This window comes from Platichthys flesus, chromosome 18, assembly GCF_949316205.1.
Source record: "Platichthys flesus chromosome 18, fPlaFle2.1, whole genome shotgun sequence".
Lineage (NCBI taxonomy): Eukaryota > Metazoa > Chordata > Actinopteri > Pleuronectiformes > Pleuronectidae > Platichthys > Platichthys flesus.
The window spans coordinates 20,639,125-20,665,205 of NC_084962.1; the positions used below are offsets into that span (position 1 = coordinate 20,639,125).

The 26,081-nt window shown below is 47.6% G+C and overlaps 1 protein-coding gene across 5 annotated transcripts in view; it reads right to left on the bottom strand.

The window, feature by feature from the left end:
- Positions 1-26,081, bottom strand: part of col12a1b (collagen, type XII, alpha 1b) — a 77,906-nt gene that overhangs the window by 33,531 nt on the left and 18,294 nt on the right. For 2 of the 5 annotated variants that reach the window (XM_062410941.1, XM_062410943.1), the window contains exons 13-38: positions 23,044-23,313; positions 21,242-21,508; positions 20,396-20,588; positions 20,048-20,172; positions 18,138-18,287; positions 17,915-18,034; positions 17,655-17,819; positions 17,397-17,543; positions 16,744-16,886; positions 14,528-14,657; positions 13,230-13,375; positions 11,707-11,836; positions 11,478-11,614; positions 10,420-10,549; positions 9,771-9,910; positions 8,511-8,643; positions 8,368-8,385; positions 6,975-7,114; positions 4,196-4,325; positions 3,770-3,909; positions 3,373-3,502; positions 3,021-3,160; positions 2,798-2,927; positions 2,543-2,682; positions 785-914; positions 154-293 (exon numbers count right to left, since the gene is read on the bottom strand). In XM_062410941.1, coding sequence (XP_062266925.1) covers positions 154-293; positions 785-914; positions 2,543-2,682; positions 2,798-2,927; positions 3,021-3,160; positions 3,373-3,502; positions 3,770-3,909; positions 4,196-4,325; positions 6,975-7,114; positions 8,368-8,385; positions 8,511-8,643; positions 9,771-9,910; positions 10,420-10,549; positions 11,478-11,614; positions 11,707-11,836; positions 13,230-13,375; positions 14,528-14,657; positions 16,744-16,886; positions 17,397-17,543; positions 17,655-17,819; positions 17,915-18,034; positions 18,138-18,287; positions 20,048-20,172; positions 20,396-20,588; positions 21,242-21,508; positions 23,044-23,313 — 3,764 coding nt within the window. The remainder of the gene's footprint in view (positions 1-153; positions 294-784; positions 915-2,542; positions 2,683-2,797; positions 2,928-3,020; positions 3,161-3,372; positions 3,503-3,769; positions 3,910-4,195; positions 4,326-6,974; positions 7,115-8,367; positions 8,386-8,510; positions 8,644-9,770; positions 9,911-10,419; positions 10,550-11,477; positions 11,615-11,706; positions 11,837-13,229; positions 13,376-14,527; positions 14,658-16,743; positions 16,887-17,396; positions 17,544-17,654; positions 17,820-17,914; positions 18,035-18,137; positions 18,288-20,047; positions 20,173-20,395; positions 20,589-21,241; positions 21,509-23,043; positions 23,314-26,081) is intronic. The other 3 variants (XM_062410942.1, XM_062410944.1, XM_062410945.1) reach the window with 3 other exon arrangements.

Genomic DNA, 26,081 nt, shown 5'->3' on the forward strand with positions numbered 1-26,081 from the left:
AGTTTCTCTTGGTTTTCACTAAAGTTCAACTCAGTGGAAATAGAAAGAATTTACTGTCATTTGACTGTTTTTACTGGTTCCACTTCTGAAAAACAAGTTTGGAATCCAACAAAAGACACAATAAATAGTGTGTTATTGTTATTGCTGTCTTACCACTTCCTGATCCCCTCCGGCCGTCGGCACCCAGGTCACGATGTATTCCCTCACGTTGCCCTCGGCCGGCTCCCAGCGGACGTTCAGCGAGCTGGTGGTGGGATCGGTCACCTGCAGGTTCCTCACTGAACCCAGCGGCTCTGAGACACCAGGAGGAGCTCAGAGTTAATGTGCTGTGGACTTAATCTTAAGATGTTTTTAATAAACCACTTGAAATTCAACTTATGGACAAACTTTCAGTACAATTACAACTCCAAAGTGAAACTATATATCTGGCCAAACTTTAAACTCCAAAGTTTAACAACTCATACTTTTCTTCCAAAGCCTCTTGTGTGGCTGGACGGCTTTCAACACAACCAGATATCATTCATCAACAACAGACAGCGACACAGACTCAAAACAACTGCATTAATCTAATTAAACTATTAAAGTTCGACTTCAGAGGAAGAGTCACTGTAAAAAGATGAAAACAAGACGAAGGAGGAAACGAGGTCAGGAGACAGCGAGCTGTGGGTTTGAAGGTTGAATTGAACCAGTTCCCACTTCTCTCTCCAGAGCTTCACTATGTGCCTCTCCCTCAGACAGGAGGTGATTCTCTGAGCTTCAGGTGTTAGGGGACAGTCTCACTCACTTGTCTTCCCGATGTCGGACAGGACGGGTCCGTCCCCCTCGGCGTAGACGGGCACCACGGTGACGGTGTAGGAGGAGTCGGGCAGGAGCTTCTCCAGGACGGTGGAGGTGGTGCTCTCCGACACTTGCTCCTGGGAGGAAACAGGCAGTGAACAGTCTGACGCTTTGCCGAGCTGCACCGAGGCTGAATTCCTACCAGACCCCGGAGCCGTGACCTCTGACCTCCAGCAGGTTCAGGCTCAACAGCTGGGCTTCACAAACACTAGGACTCAGCCTGCAGCAGATTGTCCAGACGACTTTGAGTTTCATTCAAGTGTTTTTAAAGCTCTAATTCTCTTTTTCCCACTGAAACCAGTGAAAAGCTTCATATTAAACTTAACTGAGAAAATACAGAAAAGATTAAAATGACTGGAACATATATCTTTATTTGTTATTATAAGGAAAGAGTCTCTTTGATCCTGATGAGACTGAGACCTATGATTCTTACATGGGCTCTATTGTTTCTGTGTAAACTGCAGGAACTCACTAAGTCACATTAGACTGAGGAGACTCCACGATGAGTCATGTTTACTGTGGAACTCTCAATCATTGAGGAGCTTTTGAATTCCTCTGCTGCAGGTGCAGAGCGTCCTCCAGACAGCAGGACGTCATGGACGGAGACGAATGAGGCTTCGAACGGATCTGTTGTGTCACGGCTCTTTACGTTCTGAGGCGTGTGGACGGCAGGCGTGTGCTGAGCAGGATTAACATGTTCTACGACACGTGCACGCTGAGCCGCGCTGCCAGAGAGGATTTAGCTTCTATTGTGAGGAAACTGCTGGACGGAATTAACATGTCACAGAGGACGACAGGACTAAATCCCTCTGAGGGCTTTGATCCGTCCCACAACTCAAACACAGACTGAACCTGTTTGTATGAACTGATCCTGAGGAACCGTCTGACAGACGCTCACTGCTCAACTTATTTTGTCTAAGTCTGAGTTTTATAGTTTATACTTTGGTTCCTCCAGAAAATAAGTTTGTAAATGTAGATAAAGTGTGTTAACAACACAACGAGCTGGAAACATACCAGGAAACACGACAACTGTCAAAACAACACACAATTTGTCTTTATTTTCTAACTGTCTCAGAATCAGTTAACTCAAGTCAAATCAAAGTGACTCAGCTCATCTCCAGTTGACTAATGTAGATTTAATCCAAGTTAACACGACTCAAATTGAAAGACTGTTTTAATTAAGTTAACATGACTTAATTCATCTTATCTTAATTCAAATTAACTTGACCCGACTCAAATTTATCGCTAAGATAATTTGATTCTATTCAGCTCGAGTTAACTTGTGACGTCCAAACTCATCGGAACCTGTAATCTGAATCTGACTCAAGTTACATTAACCTGTAATCTGAATCTGAGTCAAGTTACATTAACCTGTAATCTGAATCTGAGTCAAGTTACATTAACCTGTAATCTGAATCTGACTCAATTTGAGTTAATTTACTTAATTTGAGTTCACCTGATGCTAATCTGATTTGAGAACTTGATTCAACTTAAGTTGATTCAACTTAATTTAAGTTAGTTATTTTAGTTAGTTTAGTTTTAGTTAGTTTTTAAGTTAAACTGACTCAAGTCAAGTTACTTGATTCAACTCTACTCAGCTCAAGTTAACTTCTCTTGACTGAGCTCTGAACTGGTCTCAAGTCACATCACTGGACTGGCGTGGGTCACTCCAGTGGTTTTTAATCTCGTGGATGAAGAATCTTACCGTGATCACCATTCCCCCGTCTGTGGGAGTGTAGATCACTTTGTAGCCCTGAACGTTTCCGTCAGCAGGGTTCCAGGTCACCGTCAGCGTGGTGATGGTTGGATTGGTCACCCTCATGTTGCCCACTCCGCCCAAAGGCACTGGGAATACCGAGACCATTTTAAGAAGCGGTTAATACAAACCGCTGAAGTCCCATGACCCCACTCAAAGCCTCTTGAAAGGTGTTTGAGATTCAAAGTTCAGGTTCTGACTCACGTGTCTTTCCGTTCTCTGACTGGCGCTTTCCCTCCCTGGCCGGATAGACCGGCAGCACCGACACGGTGTAGGGCGTGTCGGGCATCAGGTTCCTGAGGATGATGGAGGTGGTGCCGGTGGGAACCTGCTCCTGTTCACAAACACATCAAAACAAATTGAGACGTTGTTTCCTGACCTGCAGATGAATCCGTGTTTGAGACGTGAGACAAGCGAAGACTCTCACCATCTCCTCCTTGCCGCCGGCGGCCGGCACGAAGAAGACCTTGTAGAGGCGAACAGCGCCATCTGCAGGGTCCCAGTCCACGGTCAGAGAGGTCATGGTGGGTTTGGTGACCTTCAGGTTCTTCACACCTCCCAGTGCCCCTGGACCACAGAGCAGAGTCGAACACAGGCTGAATTATCATTCTTTTCTTTTCTTAAATATCTGATGATAGTTGAGACGATGGAGCTCAGCAACGTTAAATAAACTTATATTTGTTCAAGTTATTATATCTTTTAGGATTTACACATTTTCCTCAGTTCAATCACAACAGAACACACTCTCTAACTGAGCTGTATTCAGTGTTCAGTCTTACTTGTCTTTCCATTTTCCGACATGGTCCTCCCGTCGCCCTCGGCGTACACCGGCACCAGGGCCACGGAGTAGAGGGTGTCGGGCTGCAGGCCTCGCAGCGTGGTGGTGGTGGTCCCGGCCGACACCGTCTCCTGGGTCAACCAGATCAAAAGATGCTGTGAGGTTTAGACAGTTTCCATCTCACAGTGATTAATGAACTCACAGGAGAATCAACACATCCTATAATCCTCTGTGTTTGTGTTGGACTGGCAACAGAGTTTACAGATTTAATCTGCGTCTCAGTGTTTCTCTGATAAACTGAGTCGACTCTGCAGGAACCCGTGGAGTGTTCCAGCTCCAGGGTCGACTCTGCTCTGAGCGAGCTGTGGGGAAGCAGCTGGTTGTCCCACCGGTCGTACCGTGCTCTCAGCTCCTCCGGCTGCAGGCACGTAGAGCACCTTGTATTCCTTCACTCGGCCCTCGGCCGCCTCCCAGCGCACGTTCAGGGTGGTCATGGTCGGGTTCAGCACCTGCAGGCTCCTCACTCCGCCCAGAGGCTCTGAGGAGACACACACTCTGGAGTCAGCTCCTGCACTTTGACACTTCCTGTACTTGACATGTGTCTTATTTGTAAACTGAAGTTTTTACTAGTATAGGTTCAATGTATATAGGCATATATCTAAATTTCCCACAGGATTAATAAAGTATCCATCTTTCTATCTTTCCTCTAAGATCTTTCTCTGCTGATTTATCCTCTCTATCTGCCCAGATAGACAGTAATAGATTACTTCCCCGCCCCCTCCTGCTCTGAGTGTTTGAGACTTCCTGTCTGGTCAGACTCTTACTGGTGCGTCCGTCTCCGGAGAGGTCTCTGCTGACGCCGGTGGGATAGAGCGCCGCCACAGAGATGGAGTAAGGAGTGTCGGGCTGGAGCTTCTGCAGGACCACGCTGGTCTTCTTCCCTCCGACCTGCGTCTGTGGACAGGAAACAGCTCAGCAGTTATTAGTAAGTTAAATATTAAATATCAGTAATTATTAATCAAATGCTTTTATCCCTTTAAAAAGGCTCAAATTGAGCTTTTAAGATTCTTCTGCTCTTTCCGAGGACAATCTCCTCAAACTATTATTGAAACATGGGTGAAGTATTTCTGTGCCAGAGGAATTCAAGAGGGCGCCGGAGAACTCTTGAGCAAACAAACTGTGCCGTATATCACGGAGCGGTACCACAGTATAAACACGTTTGTGAAAAGGCATAAACAGTTTCCCTGGTAGCTAAGAGATAAATAACAGAGCATCGCTCCACGTTTACTTCAGCATGTCTGGAATCCTGTTGTTTTTGTTGTGAGGGAACATGTCAGAATGTGTGTGTTTGTTCCCAGCAGCTGTGAAACCCGCTCTCAGCCCACCAGCGGCTCCTGTGGGGATCCAGCTCGTGATGTTCTGTTTGGAATCCTCGAATCATAACACAGCATTCATCACAGGAGCCGTGTCACTTCATCAGTAGCAGCAGCTCATAACAAGTGGTCGGATTATTTCAGCCAGCGTTTGATTTCCTCAGCCGGTCCTGAGATGACTGGAAAGTGTTGAAACAGAGAACTCCAGCACAGAGTGGGTTTGTTGGGGACTGCGTTCAGTGGTGGATTAATTAATTAGTGGGTTGTTGCTCCTGGGGGCGGGGGGGGGGGGGGGGGGGGGGTGGGGAGTGCTGGTTCATGCTGGTGATGGAACACGTCAGCAGAGCAGCAGTGAGGCTCATTCACGTGTTTGTCATCTGGAAACAGAGGATCTGAGGCTCGGAGGAACGAGACGTATCAGGAGACAAACACCATAATCCGACAAATAGAAAACATCCCCAGATGACTAAACAACTTTTATTCCTTTTCCCAGATCGTTCATGACACCTTCTCCCCGTTCTCCAGAGCCGTGACTGAAGCTAAGAACAACAGAGGTGACACCAGCTGCTCTGGCTCCTGACGTGCACTCGTGTGACTCAGGATCAGACCGTGACACTGTGTTTGTGGGAACACTGTCATAACATCTCCGACACAGTGAAATGTGTCCAGCTGGAAACTCCTCTCAGGTCGCTGCTAATCACTTGCTGAGTCATGCTGCAGGAATGAGAGCTGGCGGCCAGAAGCAGGAGATGGGGACGCCGTGATAAACCCAACGCCAAGAAGAAGGAGCTGCTCAGAAGACGAGAAGTTTCTCTGACAGAGAGCTGAGCTCCTTCAGGACGTCTCCAGACAAAGGCTCTCACAGAAAATCAACTCAGACTCTAAACACAACTGGTTTTATCAGGATTCACTTTGTTTTTTGTGTCCATCTATTGATTGTTTTTGTTGAGACTCAGTTTTATTAACACAGAAGTCTATGAAACAGCTGAGACGTCACCCCCCCGGGCAGACTCATTACATTCACAGCCCATCTAACGTCTATATCCACCATTATCCATCTATGAAGCTAATTATCAATCCTCAAACTCCCTTAACGATCATTGCTGTGAGGTCATCGTGCTCAAGTGCATTTAAAGTGAAGGACTCGCTGTTCTCCCACAGCTGCTAACGACCTGTGGGATGAAAGATCCACAGATTCAATTCATCCTTGTTGTGAGACGCCTCGTTTTAAAGTAGAGATGTGATAAAAAGACAAATGTCTCCTCAGGGGATTCCCTTGAACATGTCTCTGAGGAGAGAGAGAAAGCTTCCCATCAACCCCCTGATGGTGAATTCTGTTTCTGCTCTGGGTGAGAACTCTGACAGACTGGACCCGGACTCGAGATGTCCACTGGTCAGGAAGCAGCGCCGCTGGGAAACGCCGCGCCCGACCACAGCAGAACAGAACCTGTGTTTGTAGGAACGTGTAAGGAAGATACACCCTGATGAGGAATTCAGCTGCACTGATCCTCTCGTTACTTCCACAGCCATGTGGTGAATCCAACTTTACACAACAATCCCTGACCTGGAGCCAGTTTGGGTGTAAAAGCTTGAATCCACATTTCAGAGATCAGAAGTCAGAACTCTATTGTTCAGTGTCTGTGACGCAGTGAGAGGAAGAGCCAACTTCTTCTCTGTGTGTCTCTCAGAACAAGTATTTCTGCTGATTCGGCCTCTGGAGGCACATTTATCGTATTTAGTTTAACAGCTGAAAAACACATTCGAGGAAAAATGTCCCATCGGGTTAAATAAATACAAAGCAGTTTTATTTTCCGGGAGACTCAGCGGACAGAAAATAAATCCTGCTGAGGTCTCAGATGAGGAATGCACAGTTCTGAAATATACCTTCTGACCCAAACACACATCTGCACCATTTTCAGATTGATAGTTTTACCTTAGCTGTAATTTACCCTTTTATTTATCAATTTCTACAACAGAACTATAACTTTCTCTTCTTTGTTTAATGTAATTCATTCTTTATTAAATGATTCTATCTCCTTCGCTGTCTCCTTTGATTCTGCAGGGATTCCTTCCTGGCTCATTTAGAAACACACTCACCCTGCGTCTTCTGATGTAGATGCAAACAAACTAAAAAGTCATCTGTGGTATTTTAATGAATTGCTGATTTTCTTTTGACATTTAAACTGAGAATGTCATGTGCTGTTATATTTCAAAGTGTAAGTGGACTCACGGAGAGGGTCTCGCCTCCAGCGCTGGGTCTGTAGCTGATCACGTAGTTCTGCACGTTGCCGGGGGCGTGTTCCCACTTCACCGCCAGCGAGGAGACGGTGGCGTTTAGAACCCTCAGGTTCCGAGGAGGCTCTGGAGGCACTGGCAGCACAGAGAGACGTGCAGTGAGACACACAGTCAAAGATCACCAGTGAGGAAGAAGAAGATGATGAGGAGGAGGAGGAAGAGGAGGATGATGCTCCCACAGGCTCAACGGGTCATGGAGCTGGAAGGATGATGGTTAGGGTGAAGCATGGGAGATGATTGGATCAATGAAGCTGTTCAGAGCAGGACTGCAGTTCAAGAACTTCTAATTCAAATCATTTGACTTCATTTCAGTAAATACTGAACATATTTGACTAATTATCGGACAAACAAGGTGTTAAAGAAAAAGGAATTAGGGTTGATAACACAAGAGATCATTTTTAGATCTGGAATATTATAATTATCAAATTAAAGCAGAACTATAAAAACTTATGAACAAAGTCTATCAGTTGAATGAGGGGAGTTTTCCTTTAATTTGAATTAGAAGTGCAGAGATCTCCAGCCGCAGCAGAACCACGCTACACAACATGCAACAACATGAAGTTGATGGTTGAGGTGAACGCTGATGAAGGATGACGTGACGATGAATGGATGAACTGCACCGTGACAACAGGGAAATGTTATGATGACAAAACGGTGCAAGATGGAACAGACACACAATGTTTCACAGTGATGATCAGTCTCAGCCGTGGAGGTTTGTGGAGGACGACATGTCGGCTCACTCTGGATCCACGTTCACACCACAATCCACCAAACCTCTGATGTGAGTAACGCTTTTAAATGAAAGTGTAACGACGGGAACAGACTCCTAATGATTCACTTAGTTCCTGTCCCACACAGAATAAAACAGGGACCTGAAATTCATTCTTATCATTTCTCCTCATCCGCAGGTTGATTGGCAGCTGCAGCCCCACGGGCGGAGATGTGGGTTGAAACTTGATATCCATAATAATTAACATTAATTAATCGTACTATCCTGCTAATACCAGCCAGCTAGTAGCTACAGAAGCTACGGTAAAGTCGCAGTGAAACATTTATTTTTTACTTCAATGCAAATCAAATTGAATCCAGGAAATAAAACCTGTTTCACTTCAGCTTCACTTCAGAAGTCAATGTTTTCCATTGAGCGGTCTAATTATGGACTGGTTCTCATTACGCTCCAGTACACCCCCTCACACTGGTTGTGGTGTGAACGCACAGTGAGGCCCTGAAGTGCACGTACATGCAGTCAACACTGTCATCGTCCACATGACCATCCACACACACTCATGAACATTGACGAGGAAACTCATCCTTCTCCTATCACATACCCACTGGAGCCTTTAACACTAGAAAGAGAAAACATCATTATTATTATGACAGTTCTTTGAATGAGACAATCATCTGAGGGATGAATCCTCTGGTTGTGGGTTCGGGAGCTGGGACGGGCTGAGGTGTGTGTCGGATGACTTACGTGTGCGTTCTCCTCCCATCAGGTCTTCACTCTCTGACTCGTCCGGGTAGATGGCTGTGACCGTGACGTCGTACTCGGTGTCGATGTCCAGGTTGGGCAGGACGTGGGACGTCTCCTCGCTGCTCAGGATCTCCTGGACACACAGGGACAGACAGAGGGCGAGGGTGAATCTGCTCCTTCAGGTGCTTCAGCTGAACTTTCTCTGTTCCTGTCTGATCCAGATGAATGGTTCAGAGAATCAAGATAAGATGCATCTGATGTTTTAAAGAGCTGGTCTCTGTTGTGAAGTATTAATGTGATAAACTAAGCCTGGATTGAGTTTGTGTTTTAATGTATGTCGTGTGGAGCGAGGAGAATCAGATCCAAGAACATCTGTGGGTCAGAGCTTCACAGAAGGGAAAACAAAGAGAGCCTTATTGTTGCCTCAGCTAAGATGGATGTTTGTACTTAAGTCCTGGCGGAGACGATAAGTAGGTTTTGTGAGGCATGGCAGTTTTAAGACATCTGTGAAACCGCAGAGGATCATTCCTGAAATCGTTTTGCTTTGGTCAGAAGAAGTAGTTTGAATCATGGCCCTGGAGAACGAGTCTTATTTCAGGTTCAAACATCTTCTTCGGTTTCACAGTCGTAACTTGAATCCGGCCTCGGCCTCAGATTCTGGAGGGCTGCAGGGAGGTGGATGGTTTCATTCTGAGAGTCAGTGTCTGCAGGTTCCTCTGAATGATCCCAACCTGAACTCAGACTTCTACTGAATATATTTGAGTTCTGGCTCCAGTTTTAATCACAGGAAGGAAACACCACTGTGCTGGAGGCAACATCTCCACTGGTTCGATTCCCAGTGGATGAAATGAAACCAGATGGTCGACCGTCGCTGCTGTCCAAACTATACTCATTTGCATATTTCAAGAGAAGCAGCTTATCTGGATAAAGTATCTGCTCAGGAGGAACATCAAATACAACCTGAGCATTATTAACCAAAAATTACTTTGTACAATCATCTTAATTAAAGAACTGCAGTGGTTAATCTTCTCTGATTAGTTGACAAGTTGAGGCTGAACCATGAAGGTCGTTTGTATCTTGTTTCTTTTATCAACTTGAATAATGTCCATGACCCATAATCCTCTTACATGACATGAAGCTTCACAGGAGCATAATCTAAACAAGCCAAGAGGAAAACGTGAAATCAACCTAAAGAATCTCTGTGTCATGTGAAATGTTCAATACAGTCGTAAAAGCTCCTGCTGCCTTGTGTCCACTTACAAACTGGTAGTTGTTCTCCCCCTTCTTGCTCCAGCCGATGCGGTAGAGGGCCACGTCCGGGGCCCCGTGCTCCCAGGAGGCCCTGAACGAGGTGTGGCTCACCTCGGAGAAGACCAGGCTCTTGGGGGCCGGGACCACGTCTGTGGACGAGGAGGTTTGAGAGATGAGGCAACGTCAGGTGAAGGAGATCCACTGGAGCTGAGAGTAACTGACCAGCAGGTGTGTGCGTGTGTGTGTCTGTTCTCACCATGTGAATTGTGTTTGGATTTATGTTTGTAATTTGTACGTTTGTCCTTCTGGTTTATCTGCAGGTGTTGAGTTTAGCATTAATGAAACCACACAAGGGCACATTTCATTTAGCCAACGCTTTTATCCAAAGCAACTTACAAGAAGTGCATTTAATCATGAGGGAACAAACCCAGAAAAACAAGAATCAAGAAAGTGCAATTTCTTCAAAAAAGCTAAACTACAAAGTGCTGTAAGTAAGTGCCATTAAAGTGCTACTTGATTGTTATTGTTAACATTTTACTCAAGGTATAGTCGGAAGAGATGTGTTTTTAGTTTGCAGACGAAGATGTGTAAACTCTCTGCTGTCCAGATGTCCATGGGGAGCTCGTCCACCCTTAAGGAGCCAGGACAGCTAACAGACCTGTGATGGCAGATCCGATCATCGTGGTCCCGGGGCCCTCGTCGTAGATCGGGGTGACGGCCACGTCGTACTCGGTCTGGGACATGAGGCTGGACAGGTCCAGGTTGGTGACGTCCCCGCTGACCTCAGCCTGGAGGGGATAGATTTAAGAATCAAGAACTACACGTCTACATGTCTGAATCTTTTCAGCTTCATCAACACACACAGAGGATTTCTATAACAAGTCAAAGTCCAGCAGGAGCAGTGGAACAAGTGAGGGTTAAAACTTCTGAAACGTGTGATCAGGAGAATGTTTCGGTTTGAGGGGGGAGCTGAGAAGAAGGGCTATCAGAGGAGAGAAGACATTCTGCTCTCATCAGGAGGCACGACTCCAACCAGCTCCTCTGTGGAGATAAGACGTGTTCAGTATTAATCCTTAAGAGGAGCTGAGCTGCTGCCGGCCGTCCATCACGGCGCTGGCAGCGTCTCGCCGGCCGTCCACCTACGCCACCTTCGGCTGCAGATTCGTCTCAGACTGTTTGTCCTCTGCTGACAAGCTAGAAGTTATGAGGAGGCTCGGTGCCGCGAGGATCCAGCCGGGCCGAGCCAGCGCTCGTCTGCCAGCAAGGAGCTTTTCTCCTGAAGATCAGCCAGCGGTAATTCTCCACTTGGTCCCGATGCCTTCCCAGAACGAGGACATCAGAGCGGAGTCAGACTCCACCCGCCTCTGAATGACCTCACAGACGTTTTAAACTCTCAGTGTTTCTTTAAGAGGGGGGGAGAAGACCTGACGCCTGCCAGGGGAGAAGGTCACAGCCGTTCATCGCTGCTCTGAACATAAAACTGAAGCCAAAGATGCTCTTAAGGTCTTATTAAGAAAACTGACTCCTTTAAAAGCAGTGACTGCATAATGACCACATTGAGCCTGAGAGATAAATGTTTTAAATGGACGTCACTGGTTGTAAAGCAGCAGAGCGCCCTGTCAGAGCAGCTCCAGTTTAATGTGTGAACCTATCTCAATAAAGCACCCACACAATGAGTTCATGTCTGGGATTAAACCCAGTTAAACCTCCTCTCACCTCCTTCAGATCTCCTTCTTCGGGCTTGTAGGTGATCAGGTATCTGCGCACGGCTCCAGGAGCAGCGTCCCAGCGGAGCCTCATGGTGCTGTGGGTCACGTCACTGATGCTCAGGACTCCAGCAGGAGGCACGGGCACTGAGGGGGGACAGGGTCAGGAGGAGATCCGTTAGAACTTCAACCGCCTGAGCTCATCACTGTATTCAGTCAGTGGGTTCAGAGTGACGTACAGGTGACTCCCCCCCCGTCCAGCGGCTGGCTGACAGCCTCCCCGTGCAGAGCCAGCAGCCTGATGGAGTAGGCCGTGTTGGGGATGAGCTGCTCCAGCTGCAGGTCCGTCACACCACCTGCCACTCGCACCTGCAGGAGGAGAGAGGTGGAGGAGAGAGGGGGAGGAGAGAGGTGGAGGAGAGAGGGGGAGGAGAGAGGTGGAGGAGAGAGGGGGAGGAGAGAGGTGGAGGAGAGAGGTGGAGGAGAGAGGGGGAGGAGAGAGGTGGAGGAGAGAGGGGGAGGAGAGAGGTGGAGGAGAGAGGTGGAGGAGAGAGGGGGAGGAGAGAGATGGAGGAGAGAGGTGGAGGAGAGAGGTGGAGGAGAGAGGTGGAGGAGAGAGGTGGAGGAGAGAGGGGGAGGAGAGAGGTGGAGGAGAGAGGTGGAGGAGAGAGGGGGAGGAGAGAGGTGGAGGAGAGAGGTGGAGGAGAGAGGTGGAGGAGAGAGGTGGAGGAGAGAGGGGGAGGAGAGAGGTGGAGGAGAGAGGGGGAGGAGAGAGGTGGAGGAGAGAGGTGGAGGAGAGAGGGGGAGGAGAGAGGGGGAGGAGAGAGGTGGAGGAGAGAGGGGGAGGAGAGAGGTGGAGGAGAGAGGTGGAGGAGAGAGGTGGAGGAGAGAGGTGGAGGAGAGAGGGGGAGGAGAGAGATGGAGGAGAGAGGTGGAGGAGAGAGGGGGAGGAGAGAGGTGGAGGAGAGAGGTGGAGGAGAGAGGGGGAGGAGAGAGGTGGAGGAGAGGAGGGATGGACAATGTGTAACAGAATCATAATAATAACTCACAGACACATTCATACAGTTTGAGGTTCAGTATCTTCCCAAGGACACTCCTGCATGTAGAAGACTGGACCACCGCTCTACCCCCTCAGCCTCAGCTGCCCCCCCGATAAATCAAAATGTGCCAAAATCACTTGATTCATGATTGATGTGATGAGTGTTGATAAACCCTCTGGTTCTGATTCACGCTTCCTCACATGTAGGTTTAACAGCACAGAAGTCCATAAAGCATCTGCTCATATCACCCGGTGACTTCACACCATGAGCTGACCCTTCCCATTACTCTGAGCGCTCGGCTTTCTGTGGGCCGGAGCCGGAGTCCACTTCCTGCTCGGCCAGGCGCTCGTGGTATCAACATCTGGAAGCAGTGAGACGGCCGGATCCCGCTCTCTACAGTCAAGGTGGAAATGCTGAGCGCACAAATTAATTTTTGAGTTCCAGGACTCAGAGTGTGTGTTTCAGAGCGATTGTGTCTGAAGTGTTGAAGTTAACATGAATCTGCTCAGCACAAGGTGAACCATGGAAATGTTATTCTTCATGTTAGATACACAGCTTTTCATTTGCATCTCATAATTTATCTCTAAGAACAAATCTAATCTTCAAACTGGTCGTTGATCTGATTGGCTGAACCTCTCAGTCACAAGTTCTAACAGTTCCGTTGATGTCACGCTTCAGAAAGGGAATCGAACCCGTGACGTCGCTCCGCAGCACCACTCTACCTCTTTCTCCAGCTGGGGCTCGGAGGCGTTGGTGGACTTGTAGAGCAGCATGTAGCCCGAGGCTCCGGCCGCCGGCTCCCATCTCACCCTCATGGTGGTGACGGCCTCGTCGTAAACAATCATGTTCTGTGCTGCTGGCAGCGGCACTGGGAGGACAGGAAGTGAGTCATCAGGTCAAAGCAGGTTCTCAGGGACAACAATAATAATAATAACAGAAAGTTGAAGTGTCTGTGAAAAGACTACGAGCAGCAGCTGCTTGCTGTTAGTCGTGGGACAGAAACAATCTGTTCTGACAGGAGTCGATGTGTGGACGAGGGTTTCTGGCTCAAAACAGAGACAACGACTCAAACACCAGAGCAGCATCAAGGTTTCGATCCTAACAGATCATAAAGTTCCAGTAATGTGCTGAGTATCTGGAGTCGAGTGTCGTGTTGAGGTTTCTGTTCTGAGGAGAAATCTTTTCTGTGTTAGATTTGTTTTCCTGGATTTACTTGGATTTACAAAGTCAGAAGAAATTATCAGATTTGTTGATTCCAAATCATGAGGGCTGCACGTTTGAACATGTGCTAGACAGAAGCAGAGAGGTAAACATGACTAAATCCATTTATCTACAGGAATATTAACTGGGAGGAATCCAGACCCCATTCAAACCTTCACCAATCACAGAGACACCAAACCATTAGTAGATTGGATCCTTTCTACTTTGAAACAGGATGTGAAACCCTGAACATCTGATTTAAAACAGAAGATGTGATTCATACAGCGAGTTCATGTCCTCACTGTCTCAGCAGATCAATGGAGGACACGTCTTTACGAGCTCCAACAGACGCACACATTGGACCCAGTGTTAGTTTAAACATGACAGGGAATAAATGCAGAGCGGGAAACTGTCAAAGCCACATTTAAGAAGACATAAAAATAAAAAACTACAAACATTAAATCAGTTTGTTTGAGATACAGACGATAAAAAACCTTTTATCTGTCGTCCCTGTGGCTCAGTGGGATTCTCACCTCGCCCACCGGCCTCAGATCAGATGTCAGTATGTGTTGTAATAAACAGAGGGTGATGGGTTGGGGGGGGGACAGTTAACAACTGATGTGATAATGAGCAGAGAAATCTTTTTGTGTATCTCACAACTCGTACAGAAGAAACACAAACAGTAATGAACTGAGCGATGACGCTGTCAGACTTTAAAGCTCTTCTTTAATCCCGTCTGTGTTTAAAACAGGAGGGGGGGGGGGGGGGCGATGGGAGCGTGAGGAAGAGGAGGGTAGAGAGGTGAAGAGGAAACACTCACAGGTGATCTCTGTGCCCCTCAGGGGCTCGCTGTTGATCTCGCTCTTCACAGAGTAGACGTGGACCATGTACTCGGTCAGAGGCGTCAGGCCCTCCAGCACCGTGCTGCTCACCGTCCCGTCCACCAGCAGCTGAAACCACAGAGGACTGGTTAGCATGCTGGGAACCAGTGAATCTCTAAGTAGAGTGTCAGAAACATTATAGATGTGTTTTACATAGTGTGGCTGTAATTCACCAGATGGGTCTTCATATAATCTCTACAGCTGAACCTGGTGCTTTATTCTGAAGGAGCGTGAGGCTCCTGCTCTCAGTGAGGAACCAGTTTGGAAAGTGACGAAGGAGCCAAGTTTTTGTTCTTTGGAAAGAAGCAGACACTCTGCAGTCGTCCAGGAAGCGAAGGATCAAGGTAGAGCAGGTTGAGAAAGAAACGTTCCAATCACTAATCAGGCAAGTTCAAACCCAGTGGAGCTGAGCCGGAGAGGACTCATGTTTCAGAGCTAATGAGAAGTGACTGGAAGGAGATGTCGTCAGAGCTTTTGATCCGACATCGAAACAAAGGGAAGATGAGGGAATCGAACTTGTGGTTTTCTTTGCCGTCACGGTGGCTCGAGGAGAGAAAACCACCTTTGAAACACAAAGCTTGACTCAACAAACTGAACAGTGAAGACGACGAACACACAAGGACCAGCAGAGACTGCGTCAGGTGAAGATCTGGCTGATCTCTTGATGTTTGATGGAGCTCCAGGTCTCATATCTCCACCTTTAGATGATGACAGCCCGTTAAGCTCTCGTGATGCCTTCACGAGCTGGTGGGAGGAACCTTGAGTTTGGCGGCTGAACGGTGTAAGATTCCTGTCGTGCTGGGAAATCCGACCCAGAGGAGAAGCAACTAGCACTGGATTCTCCTGCTGCTCGTGTTTCTGATCTCCAGAAACATCTCCGTCTTCTATCAAGACATTCTGACAGGTCATCAACAACTCGATTCTATTCTAAGTTCAACTTTCTTAAATAAGGTTAAATGTAATTTGAGTCCCTGGTCCCGGAGGAGAACAGAGTCTTTTCTGCCTCCTAGAGATCTGGACCCAACAAGGTGTTAAAGAACTTTCCCTCCAAGTTATCCAGATAAATCAAACTCAACTTTGACTCGCTGACAGAAAACCACTTGTTGGTGTCTTCTCCTCGTCTGTGTTTATCTCCTCCTCATGTGTCCACAGGGAAGCAGTGGCTCCAGAACCTGAGACGTTGGAGCTTCGTCTCTTGGCAGCGAGCCTCGGCCTCGACCCTTCTTCTTACTGCCTGCTTGCAATTCAGGAATTCACTTTCTTGTTGCACTGAGCTAAGAGCTGCACTAAACCCCAGCATGTAAATATCATGTGACTCTTTACAGTGGGAGGAACCAGAGAGAAGAGGAGCGGGGCTGTGAGCGGAGGCGTCTCGGCCCGGTGTGAGGTCTGCAGCGCTAAACTAAGTGGATCCAGTGGAAACTCTGCTTGAGTTCAGAGCAGCTCCAGTGTAATTGCACAGGCTCCGTCTGACAAGGGCCAATAAAAGCACAAAGGATGGAAAAGACCCAGCGCTGGGCTGTTAAAGACGGGCCGACAGGAGGTTAAGTGCAAACTGAAAGCAGGTCCACTGAAGAGATGGAGATCCAGGTCTCAGCGTGTGAAGGCCGAGTGCACAGAGCCTCTGAACAGAAGACAGACGTGGGACTGTGGAAGAGACGTCCTGTCTTCAATCTGCCGACGAGGACAAACACCAGAATGTTCAACTGCAGCAGGTCGGGTTTGAGTGTCGGACTCGTATTTACTAAACTCACAGGAAGTCGTGAATCTCACCTGAAGGATTCAGTTCACAGATATGAACAAACAGTGTGATGGAAGCCAGAAGGGAATGAACCAATAAACAAGATGATATCCAGGATGATTTCTAACAGATGGCGAAACCTCATTTATACATCTTCTTCGCATTGAACCAGGTTAAAACTCTTCAGATCTGACCAAGGTTAAAACATCTGAACCAGGTTACAACATCTGAACCAGGTTAAAACATCTGAACCAGGTTAAAACATCTGAACCAGGTTACAACATCTGAACCAGGTTAAAACATCTGAACCAGGTTAAAACATCTGAACCAGGTTAAAACATCAGAACCAGGTTAAAACATCTGAACCAGGTTAAAACTCCTCAGATCTGACCCAGGCTCAGCGGAGTAGCTCACCTCCTGGGTGGGTCCTCCTGCCACCATCTGGTAAGTGACACGGAAGTTGTCCACGGGCCCGTCGGGCGCCGTCCAGCTGGCCCGGAAGGAGTGGTGGGTCACCTCGGAGGTCACCAGGTCGGTGGGCGCCTCCAGTTCCGCTTCTGAAAGGGAAGAAGCAGGAGCTGGAATATGATCCGACATGTCAAGTATTTCACTCGGTGAACTCTGCCGCCACAAATCTGCCCTGGACGGGTTTGCTCCGGCTTTCTTTAAAAACGAATCTAAGACACTGTAAGTCATGTTGAGAGTTCCCTGTTGTCTGTGTCGAGCCCTCGAGCGTCTGTTAAACTTCCTGAAAGCCTGCAGGCAAACTTCAGAAAATTACGGTTGTCAGTCAAAACTGTGGTTTTGTAAATTCCGGAAAAATAAAACTCTCTGAAGCAGTTAAGTTTCCCTCTGACCTCAAACAGCGGTAATTATAGAAGGTGTAAATCTGACTCTGCAGCATCTAAAGAACCAAGCAGCAGCCGAGCTCACACACTTTACAGCTCACTGGTAAAAGGTAGAAAATTCCAATATTAAAACATTTAGTTCAATCAATTCAATAAAATGGAGACGGCGTGTTGGAAGGTTTGAATCCTCTGACTCCAGGCTGGAGGGTGGTTCCCCACCTGGACCCTTGACGCTGTTACACAGGTTGCCGGTGAGGTCGTCCACGATGTCCGTGAGGAACTTGAAGTCGTTGACGTTGTACATGTGGATCTCGTCGGGATCGCTGGCGATGGACCTCAGCTCGTTCTCGTCAGCGTTCTTCACACCTGAGAGAACAAACGGCCTCTTTAGAAAGAGGTTATCACATAACATCTCAGCAGCATCACGTCAGAGCTCCCCCCCACGGCTCAGACCAGCAGCCCACAGGAACCACTCACCGATGGCGTACAGCTCGATGCCGCTCTCCCTCAGCTTCTGGGAGTTGAAGACGATTTCGTCCTGGGACTTTCCGTCTGTGATCAGGACACCGATCTTGCGGGAGCCGGCTCTCATTCCCACGCTGGCCTTGAAGTTGGTCTGGAGGATGAAGTTCAGAGCCATTCCTGTGGGACGCAAACAAACAGGTTGGACAAAGAATCCCATCAAAGAGAGAACTTCTGTTTCGTGTTTAGGTTTGGTCGAGTCCTCATTCAATCACCCGTCATGGTGTTTCCTCCTTTGTACGGGAGATTGGCGATGGCCTCCATCAGCGACGCCTTGGTCGGGTGGGCGTTCAGGTGCCACTCGGTCTTCGGGTCTCCGCTGTACTGAGCCAGACCTGCAGAGGAAACCGAGGCACGTGTCAGAACACAAGAAGTCCAGCAGCGTGAGCAGAGCGGTCCTGGTTCCGGTGTGAGCGGTGAGAGGCGTGGAGGATTTACCGATCTGGACTCGGTCCGGCCCGATGCTGAAGACGCTGACCATGCGGGCGATGAAGTTGCGGATGGTTTTGAAGTTGATGCGTCCGATGCTCCAGGAGCCGTCGACCAGCAGCACGATGTCGGCCATGGCTGAGGTCTTACACTGAGTGCCTGCGGAGAGACAGTGAGGGCGAGGACAGTCAGGACAGACAGCATGGACGCCACAGTCCCCCAGCGAGTTCACGAGGATCCGTCAGAGATGTGTGTGTGTGTGTGAGGAAAGTGTGGAAAAGAGGAAACAGTGTGTGGTGCATCAGAGAGAAATGAGGAGCTGAAGTAAAGACACAAAACTCTCACAATGCAACATGACACAGACGTTTATACATGTTTACACAATTCAATCATTCAGTAGCACGTTGTGCAGCAGCGTCTGGATGGGCGGCTCTCTCCTCAGGCCTCTCTCTCTTCCAGAGGTTTAATATCCAGCGGTGAATCAGTGCTGCCGGGGGTCAGCCTCTCTGACACTGTGATATACGAGGCCTGCTCCTGCTCCGCTCCACATTCCTGCCCGCGGCACCTGTAGGGAGGAAACATGTCGTCCCGTCCACGTGTGGAGGACGACTCGCGGACGGGGCGACGCTCTGCGGCCCCTGAGCGATTAGAGCCAGGGCCCCTGAGTGGGCAAGTGGAAACAGGTTAGGAGACAATCATTCTAAATCTTCAGCTCTTTCTCAGCCGGCTGCAGAAACAGATGCTCGACGCAGAGGCAGCGCTGAGAGGCTGCTCACGACTTCAGGGACTCGGGTTCAAATCTGAACTAATAAACATCAAGCTCCGTCTGAATGGAAACACAAACTGGAACCTCTGACAAAGTTCAACCTGTTTGAATAAACAATCCTGACACATTAAATCTCATATTGTCAGCTTCTATCGGCCGACGTGAAGGAAAAGCCCAGGTGGTTGTTGAGTTGGAAATGTTTTGTTAAATGTGGAAACTTTAGAGCAGAAAGATTCAGATCAGATTTGAATCTTTTCCATCATTTCAGAAAAAGCCTCCTCCCTGTTAAATTAGCTGGAACCAACTATTTTATGAGTCTAATTTTGGTTTAATTCTGCTGATATTAACTTTAACTGGAACCTCCACACGTCATGTGATTTCCATTTCACTGTGTCCTCACTCAACAACCTAGAAGTTGTTGTCAACAAGCTAACGTCACGTTGAACTTTAACGTTTACAAAGATGTAAAAAAAGGATTTCAAGTGATTCAGGTTAAAAACTCTCCGGCTTCAGAGTCGAGTGTTTCACACGTTGTTTAAAGGTCTGGGTTAGTGACTTCTAACGACCTGCTCCACATCACAGCAGGAATCCAGGGCCGGCTCTCCCTCTGGAGGAGGAGCACATTCTCAGGTCCTTGATATATTCATACGCTGGCCAACATTCAAGACCATAAAAAAAACACTTGAAAGCTGAGACGCATCAGAAAAGTTAAAAATGGGGAAGATCTACTTTTCCCTGACAACATTTTTTTTGCCAAATGAAACCGATCTGATGTTTGTGGTCGAACTGGCAAAGCAGCAACGTGTGAGGTGGTCGAGGACGATCATGGTTTCTAAATGTGAACGCTTCAGACAACATGTCACTTCACACCGAGGGGGGGGGGGGGGGGGGGGGGCAGCAGGAGCCAGACAGCACGGAATAATTTGCACTAATTCAAATCCTCTGCGTCAGACTTCACTCTGCAATTCCAACGCGCCGGTGACATTAATCCCCTTTGACAACAAATACCTCAGCCCTCTGGCCGGATTCTACCTCAGTCAGATCTGTGCCGTGAAGCCACTCGGCTCAGGGAGCATCTGGTCTGCAGACCTGCTCCTCAGAGCGGCTGAGGACCGGGTGTGAGGTGCAGCGAGCTCGAGTTATCAGCTTTTACCAAGGTCGTTGAGGGGAGGAGGCTCCGGAGCGTCGGAGAGGGTCGTCTTCTCCTCTCCGGCCAGAGGAACGCTCTCGCCTCCCTTAAACATCCCGGACACGGACACAGAGTATTTGGTTTCTGCCCTGAGGGAAAAAGAAAAAGTCTTTCTCAACGAAAAACATAACTCCTGCTCTTTTACTTCAAGTCACAAAACAGACGACTGTGTGAGGTGTAAAAAAAACATTTCTATGGGAAAATTAATTGAATCTTTGGTTTTTGGGTAATAACATGTTGAAGGAAATAGTTAAGTTAGGTTCAAAAACTGTTTTTAATGAAACCCTTAAATTCCTCATGAGGAGAACTTACCTGAGTTCCTCTAGGACCACGGTGTTGTCATAGGGGCCCACGAGCAGCTCCCCCAGGTCGATGTCGTTCCCACTGGGGTGGAAGGTCACCTTGTAGCCCTGCACGTCCCCGGGGGCGTGATCCCAGGAGACTCTGAAGCTGTTCCTGGTGGGTTCGGAGGTCTGGAGGTTCTGCGGACTCTTGTAGGGCGACACTGAAAGAGAAGAACCCGGGGCAGGACTTCAGGACCAACTTGCACTGAAGGTAAAAGTCAACGCACTTTCAAACGGTTGGCAAAGGTTTGAAAGATCAGCCAGTTTCTCATTAGTCCAGAATACAGATCCTTGGACCAGGGTGTTTGTTAGAGAAGCCCTGTGTCATGCGGTGTGTTAGTAACGTGGGGTCCAGCCGCTGTTTAACTGTGGTTTTAGTGTCGAGGTGAGAAGACGCTGTGGTGTGAGACGTGTTCATCTCAACAAGTCCCTTAAACTCCACCTCGCTCAGAACATCATGTTCTCGGTGGAACAATGGAAACAAAAATCTGCAAGTTCAATGAGCCCAACCTGTGTTAATGCTTCCTCTGAAAGAAGTGATCACGTCTTCTGTCATCTCAGTAAAGACCTGAGAGGGAAGTCATCACATTCTCATTCAGATAAACTCAGATATGTGACCTCAGGAGCTGGATGTGAATATAATTAAAGATCAGCTCCTTTACACTTAGACCACTCAATCATTCGGACTTGTTTAATAGGAATGGGGAAGCAGCAGATTCTTGGTTTCATGTCACCAGCGATGGGGTTTAAGAGGTTTGAGCGTCTGGGTTCAGAAGCGTCTGGACTCGCTCAGATGAATTATGGATCAACGTACGTGTCGTTCCTACTCCTTGCCTTGCTTTGCCTTCCCCGCGCTTGTACATGGGGTGAACGGTGATGTGGTACGTGGTCTTCGGCTGCAGGCGCCTCATGATGGTGGAAGTGGCCGCCCCAGGGATCTTCATCGCCACTTCCTTGCCCCCCCCACTCGGGACGTACTTCAGCCGGTAGTGGAGCACCTTGCCCGGCGCCGGCGTCCACGCGACCTTCATGGATCGCTCGGTCTCGTCCGACACAGTCAGAGCTTTACCGGCAGCGGAGGCTGAGAACAAAGAGTCGAACAGGTTCAGATCATTCAGATGAAGAAATGTAGAAGAGCTCATTCTGCTGGATTCCAGTTGTTTATGTTTGAGTTGTTACGAGAATGATGGATTTCAGTTTTACGGTTAACGATCAAGTTCAAGATTCAAGATTCAAGATCTTTAATATCAAAAATCTGTGATCACATGACGAAGTATTAGAGCCAGAATAAGTTCTTCATATTACCAGAAAAGTCTCAAATATTTTGATGCTTCTGAAAGTATCTTTAGAGCTGAGGGAAATATATGAGTTGAGGTTTAAAATACTCCAATTAAAAACTGCCTCTTATCCATTTCATAAGAGGTGGAAACGATTTCAGATAGTTAGTTGAATGAAAGTAGATTTATAAAGTAAATCTGTCTTTGGTGTAGATTACACAGTTTTTTATTTTATTCATCATTTCTTTATTTTCCATTGAAACCATGATAACCATTCACGAGCCCGGTGTGGTTTCTGTGAGCACTCGTCATATATAATCATAAAAACCTTCAATAGAACTTCAGCTTCCTGCCAAAGCTCACTGGTTGTGAATTAGGCTTTGACCCAGAAATCATTAATTTGCCGCGGAAGGAAACATTCACCGCATTTTCCTTTTACCCTCCAAAAAAACCAAACCCCAATAAAATGAAATTTTGATTTGATTGAGTGATTTATAGAAAAAAACTCAACAAAAGGGAATAATAAGTTTATTAAATGATCCGGAGGAAAGTTTGTCAAGGTGCTTGATTTCCCTCTGGAGGGTTTTTATCGGTTGAAGGAAGCAACTCGTCTCCAGACGGACCGGAGGACATGTCATGGTCCTGTTGCACCGAGGGACAGTTTGTACTCGGTGATTTGTTTTGTGTAGCCTGTTTGTGAGTCTGATTTCCCAAGTGGAGGAATGTGTTGACATTTTTAGAGCGTGTCTCATCTCTGGTGAAGAATGTCAATGTGCATCTCATCAACCAGGACACACACGTTGTGCGGTGTAATATTCCCCTCAGCTGTGACTTATGTTACTTCTGCAAAACGCAAAAAACTGTGGTCACGTTGATGCTTCGCCCAAACAAACAGCTTCGAATCAGTTTGAAAATAATGCAGAATGAAAATCTTCATTGAAATTTGGATCCTTCCCATGGCGGAGAAAAGCGGAAAAGTATAATTCGGAGAACTGGACGATTATTCACGCTCTCCAACATGTTTTGAATAAACTTTTGATTTTATTCATGTGGCGCAAAACACAAAACACATTAGTTTCGGCCAAATGTCAAAGCAGAGAAGGTCGAGAGGTGAAAGTCTCACATCCGCTGCTTTGTGGTCTGTTTGACCCTGAATGATCATAATTCACTAAATGAACATCAGCTGTTTGAAGAAGACTTGAAACTAGAGACTGAGACAGAAACTCCTTCATGTTTATTGACGTTATAAATCATAGTTTTTAATTTGACTCAACTCCAGTCGCCTCAACCACTTCCGATACTGGACAGCGGGGCGTCAGTGGTGTGGCGTGTTTCTTACCATCAGTGGTTTCCTGTCCGGTGAGCGGGACGCTGTCTTTGTGACTGTAGGCGGCGACCACAGACACCTGGTACAGTGTCTCCGGGCTCAGACCGTCCAGCGCGGTGCTGGTCACGTGGCCCGGTACCGTCTTCTCTCCGGATTCCTTGGAAAACAGCGACCTCCAGTTCACCCGGTACATCTGCACGTTCCCAGGCGCTGCCGTCCAGGACGCCGTGAAGCTGGTGTCGGTCACGTCGCTGGTCACCAGGTCCCTCGGAGCCCCGGCGTCTGGAAACAAGAAGGAGGGGAAAGGGTTAAACAAACTTCAGACTGAGGGATGGAAGACGAGGAGGAGGAATCATCATCCCTCTCCAGTGAAAAGGTGACAACAGGAACGGAGGAGGTGCAGCAGAGGAGCCAAGTTTCCATAACCTGATAATTATCACAGTCAATCACCTCCAGCTACACAATCAACAGAGGCGGCGTTAAATAAATCATTTTGATTCATTTACCAGTCGATACAGATCTTTGGAGACACACTCCCGAAATGTTTATGGTCGGAAAAAAACTTTCTGGTCCAGATTCAAGAAAACAAGGTTAGGAGACTTCACTTGAAAAGTCTGAAGTGTGTTCAGGGACACGGGCCAGACTCAACGTGAGTGTTCCTGAACGCTAGAAGAACTCAGTCAAGAGAAATGAGCCTGAAAGTGACCGGAGCAGATCTCTCTCTGCCAGACATGTCTTTTCAAAAATGATCATCTTTTAAATAAGCAAAATGTGGTCAGACAGAAAGACGAGCTACAGAAACAAATATTAATGAAACACAGGCTGCACATATGACAAAGAAATCAAATTTAAAACCATGTTCTGCACAGGCTGCAAGAATGCAAGGCTTTTAATTTGAAAGGTTCCATTTGATTTGATAAATAAAAAATAAGAGGTGCACAGAACTCAATACGTGTTCCTGCTGGTTTCTGACGTGTTCCTGACGTGTATCTGACGTGTTCCCGACGTGTTTCTGACGTGTTCCCGACATGTTCCCGACATGTTCCTGACGTGTTTCTGACGTGTTCCTGACGTGTTTCTGACGTGTTCCCGACATGTTCCCGACATGTTCCTGACGTGTTTCTGACGTGTTCCTGACATGTTCCCGACGTGTTCCTGACATGTTCCTTTACGTGTTCCCGTAATGTTCCTGACGTGTTCCTGACATGTTCCCGACGTGTTCCTGACATGTTCCCGACGTGTTCCCGATGTGTTCCTGACGTGTTCCCGTAATGTTCCTGACGTGTTCCTGACGTGTTACCGACGTGTTCCCGATGTGTTCCTTACGTGTTCCCGTAATGTTCCTGACGTGTTCCTGACGTGTTACCGACGTGTTCCCGTAATGTTCCTGACGTGTTCCTGACGTGTTACCGACGTGTTCCCGATGTGTTCCTTACGTGTTCCCGTAATGTTCCTGACGTGTTCCTGACGTGTTACCGACGTGTTCCCGTAATGTTCCTGAAGTGTTCCTTACGTGTTCCCGTAATGTTCCTGAAGTGTTCCTTACGTGTTCCCGTAATGTTCCTGAAGTGTTCCTTACGTGTTCCCGTAATGTTCCTGACGTGTTCCTGACGTGTTCCTGACGTGTTCACGACGTGCTCTGGAGGTTATGTTGAAATGTCAGTGAGTTAAAGTGAGTCCATGTGAGGAACCAGCAGGACAATGTGTGGGAGCTTCCCAGTGAGCGAGTGGACGTGTTGATGAGGTTTCTAACACGTGACAGACATGAAACCTGAAGAACACCAACATCTCAGGATGAAGAAGAGGAGCGATACACGTAGAAGACGAAGACGAGGAGATTCCAGAGCTGTTGGTGATGAGGGCCGACTTCAGGACTGTTCTACAAAGGGGTAAATGTTCCAAGTAATATCTGGAGCAGCGTCCTCGGACATCTGTGTTCTGACACAGGACATTTGAGGAAAGTGTCTGGACCGAGGTGCAGGTCTGCAAACTGCCTCAATGTTTCCAACTGACACAACCTCCAGTTTATAGGACTTTCACATGTGCTGCTGTAGCCTCCATCAACCGGCAGTTATGCAGTTTCAGAACGAGCAGCCACAGACAGTCCGGAGATGTCTGTGGAATATCTGCCGCTCTGCACAAGGAGCTCTCAAGAAAATGTTCCATAAATGAGGCTCATGTTCACAAAGCCACAAGGAAATCAAGGAACGGAGGAATGTGAACTGCTCTCTCTCTCTGTGTGTCTCTGTCTATCAATCAGACCGAATATATCTACTGTAAATAAACATGGACGACATGACAACTCCTCTGGGGTTTTTATAAAACTACATTGAAAGCCTCTGGATCTGGAGGAGGAGTCCGGGTCTGGCTGCCTCTGGAGCCGTCACAGTGGAAAGACTCTCGGCCAATAACTTGTATAAACTTGGCCACTTGACTCCATCGTCAGACTTGAGAAGCACCTTGAGTCTCGGAGGGCAACGGCTGGTTTCTCACGGGTGGCCCAGATGGCAGGGAAGTAAAAAAACTCTCTCTGGCAGTGTAATTGGTGCAACTCCACATCAGAGGAGAAACTCTGAGCAAGGCAGCAACAGTGCCAGAGTCGAGGGTTCTAATTTCCTGTGTGGCTCAAAGGCTAACGCAGGGAATGATTCAGTCAAACCTTTATTTATACAGTGAGCAACTTCTCCTGTTTCCAGACGCCTCACTTACAACACAAGAAACAACAGACTGCTACTGGTGAACACAAATTATAAGAGATTAGGAGATGAGCAATAAACAATATAAAATATAAATAACGTGTAGAAAATCACACTGGATCTGAACCAAATCACACACTCTCCTAGGAACCACTCAATTATTCTCTGAAAATATTCTCTAAATATTGAAAAACCTCCCAACACCCAACATTAACAAGACTGTAAGACTGATGACCCCCATCAGAGCTGATCCCTGACCCACATCAGAGCTGATCCCTGACCCCCATCAGAGCTGATCCCTGACCCACATCAGAGCTGATCCCTGACCCACATCAGAGCTGATCCCTGACCCAC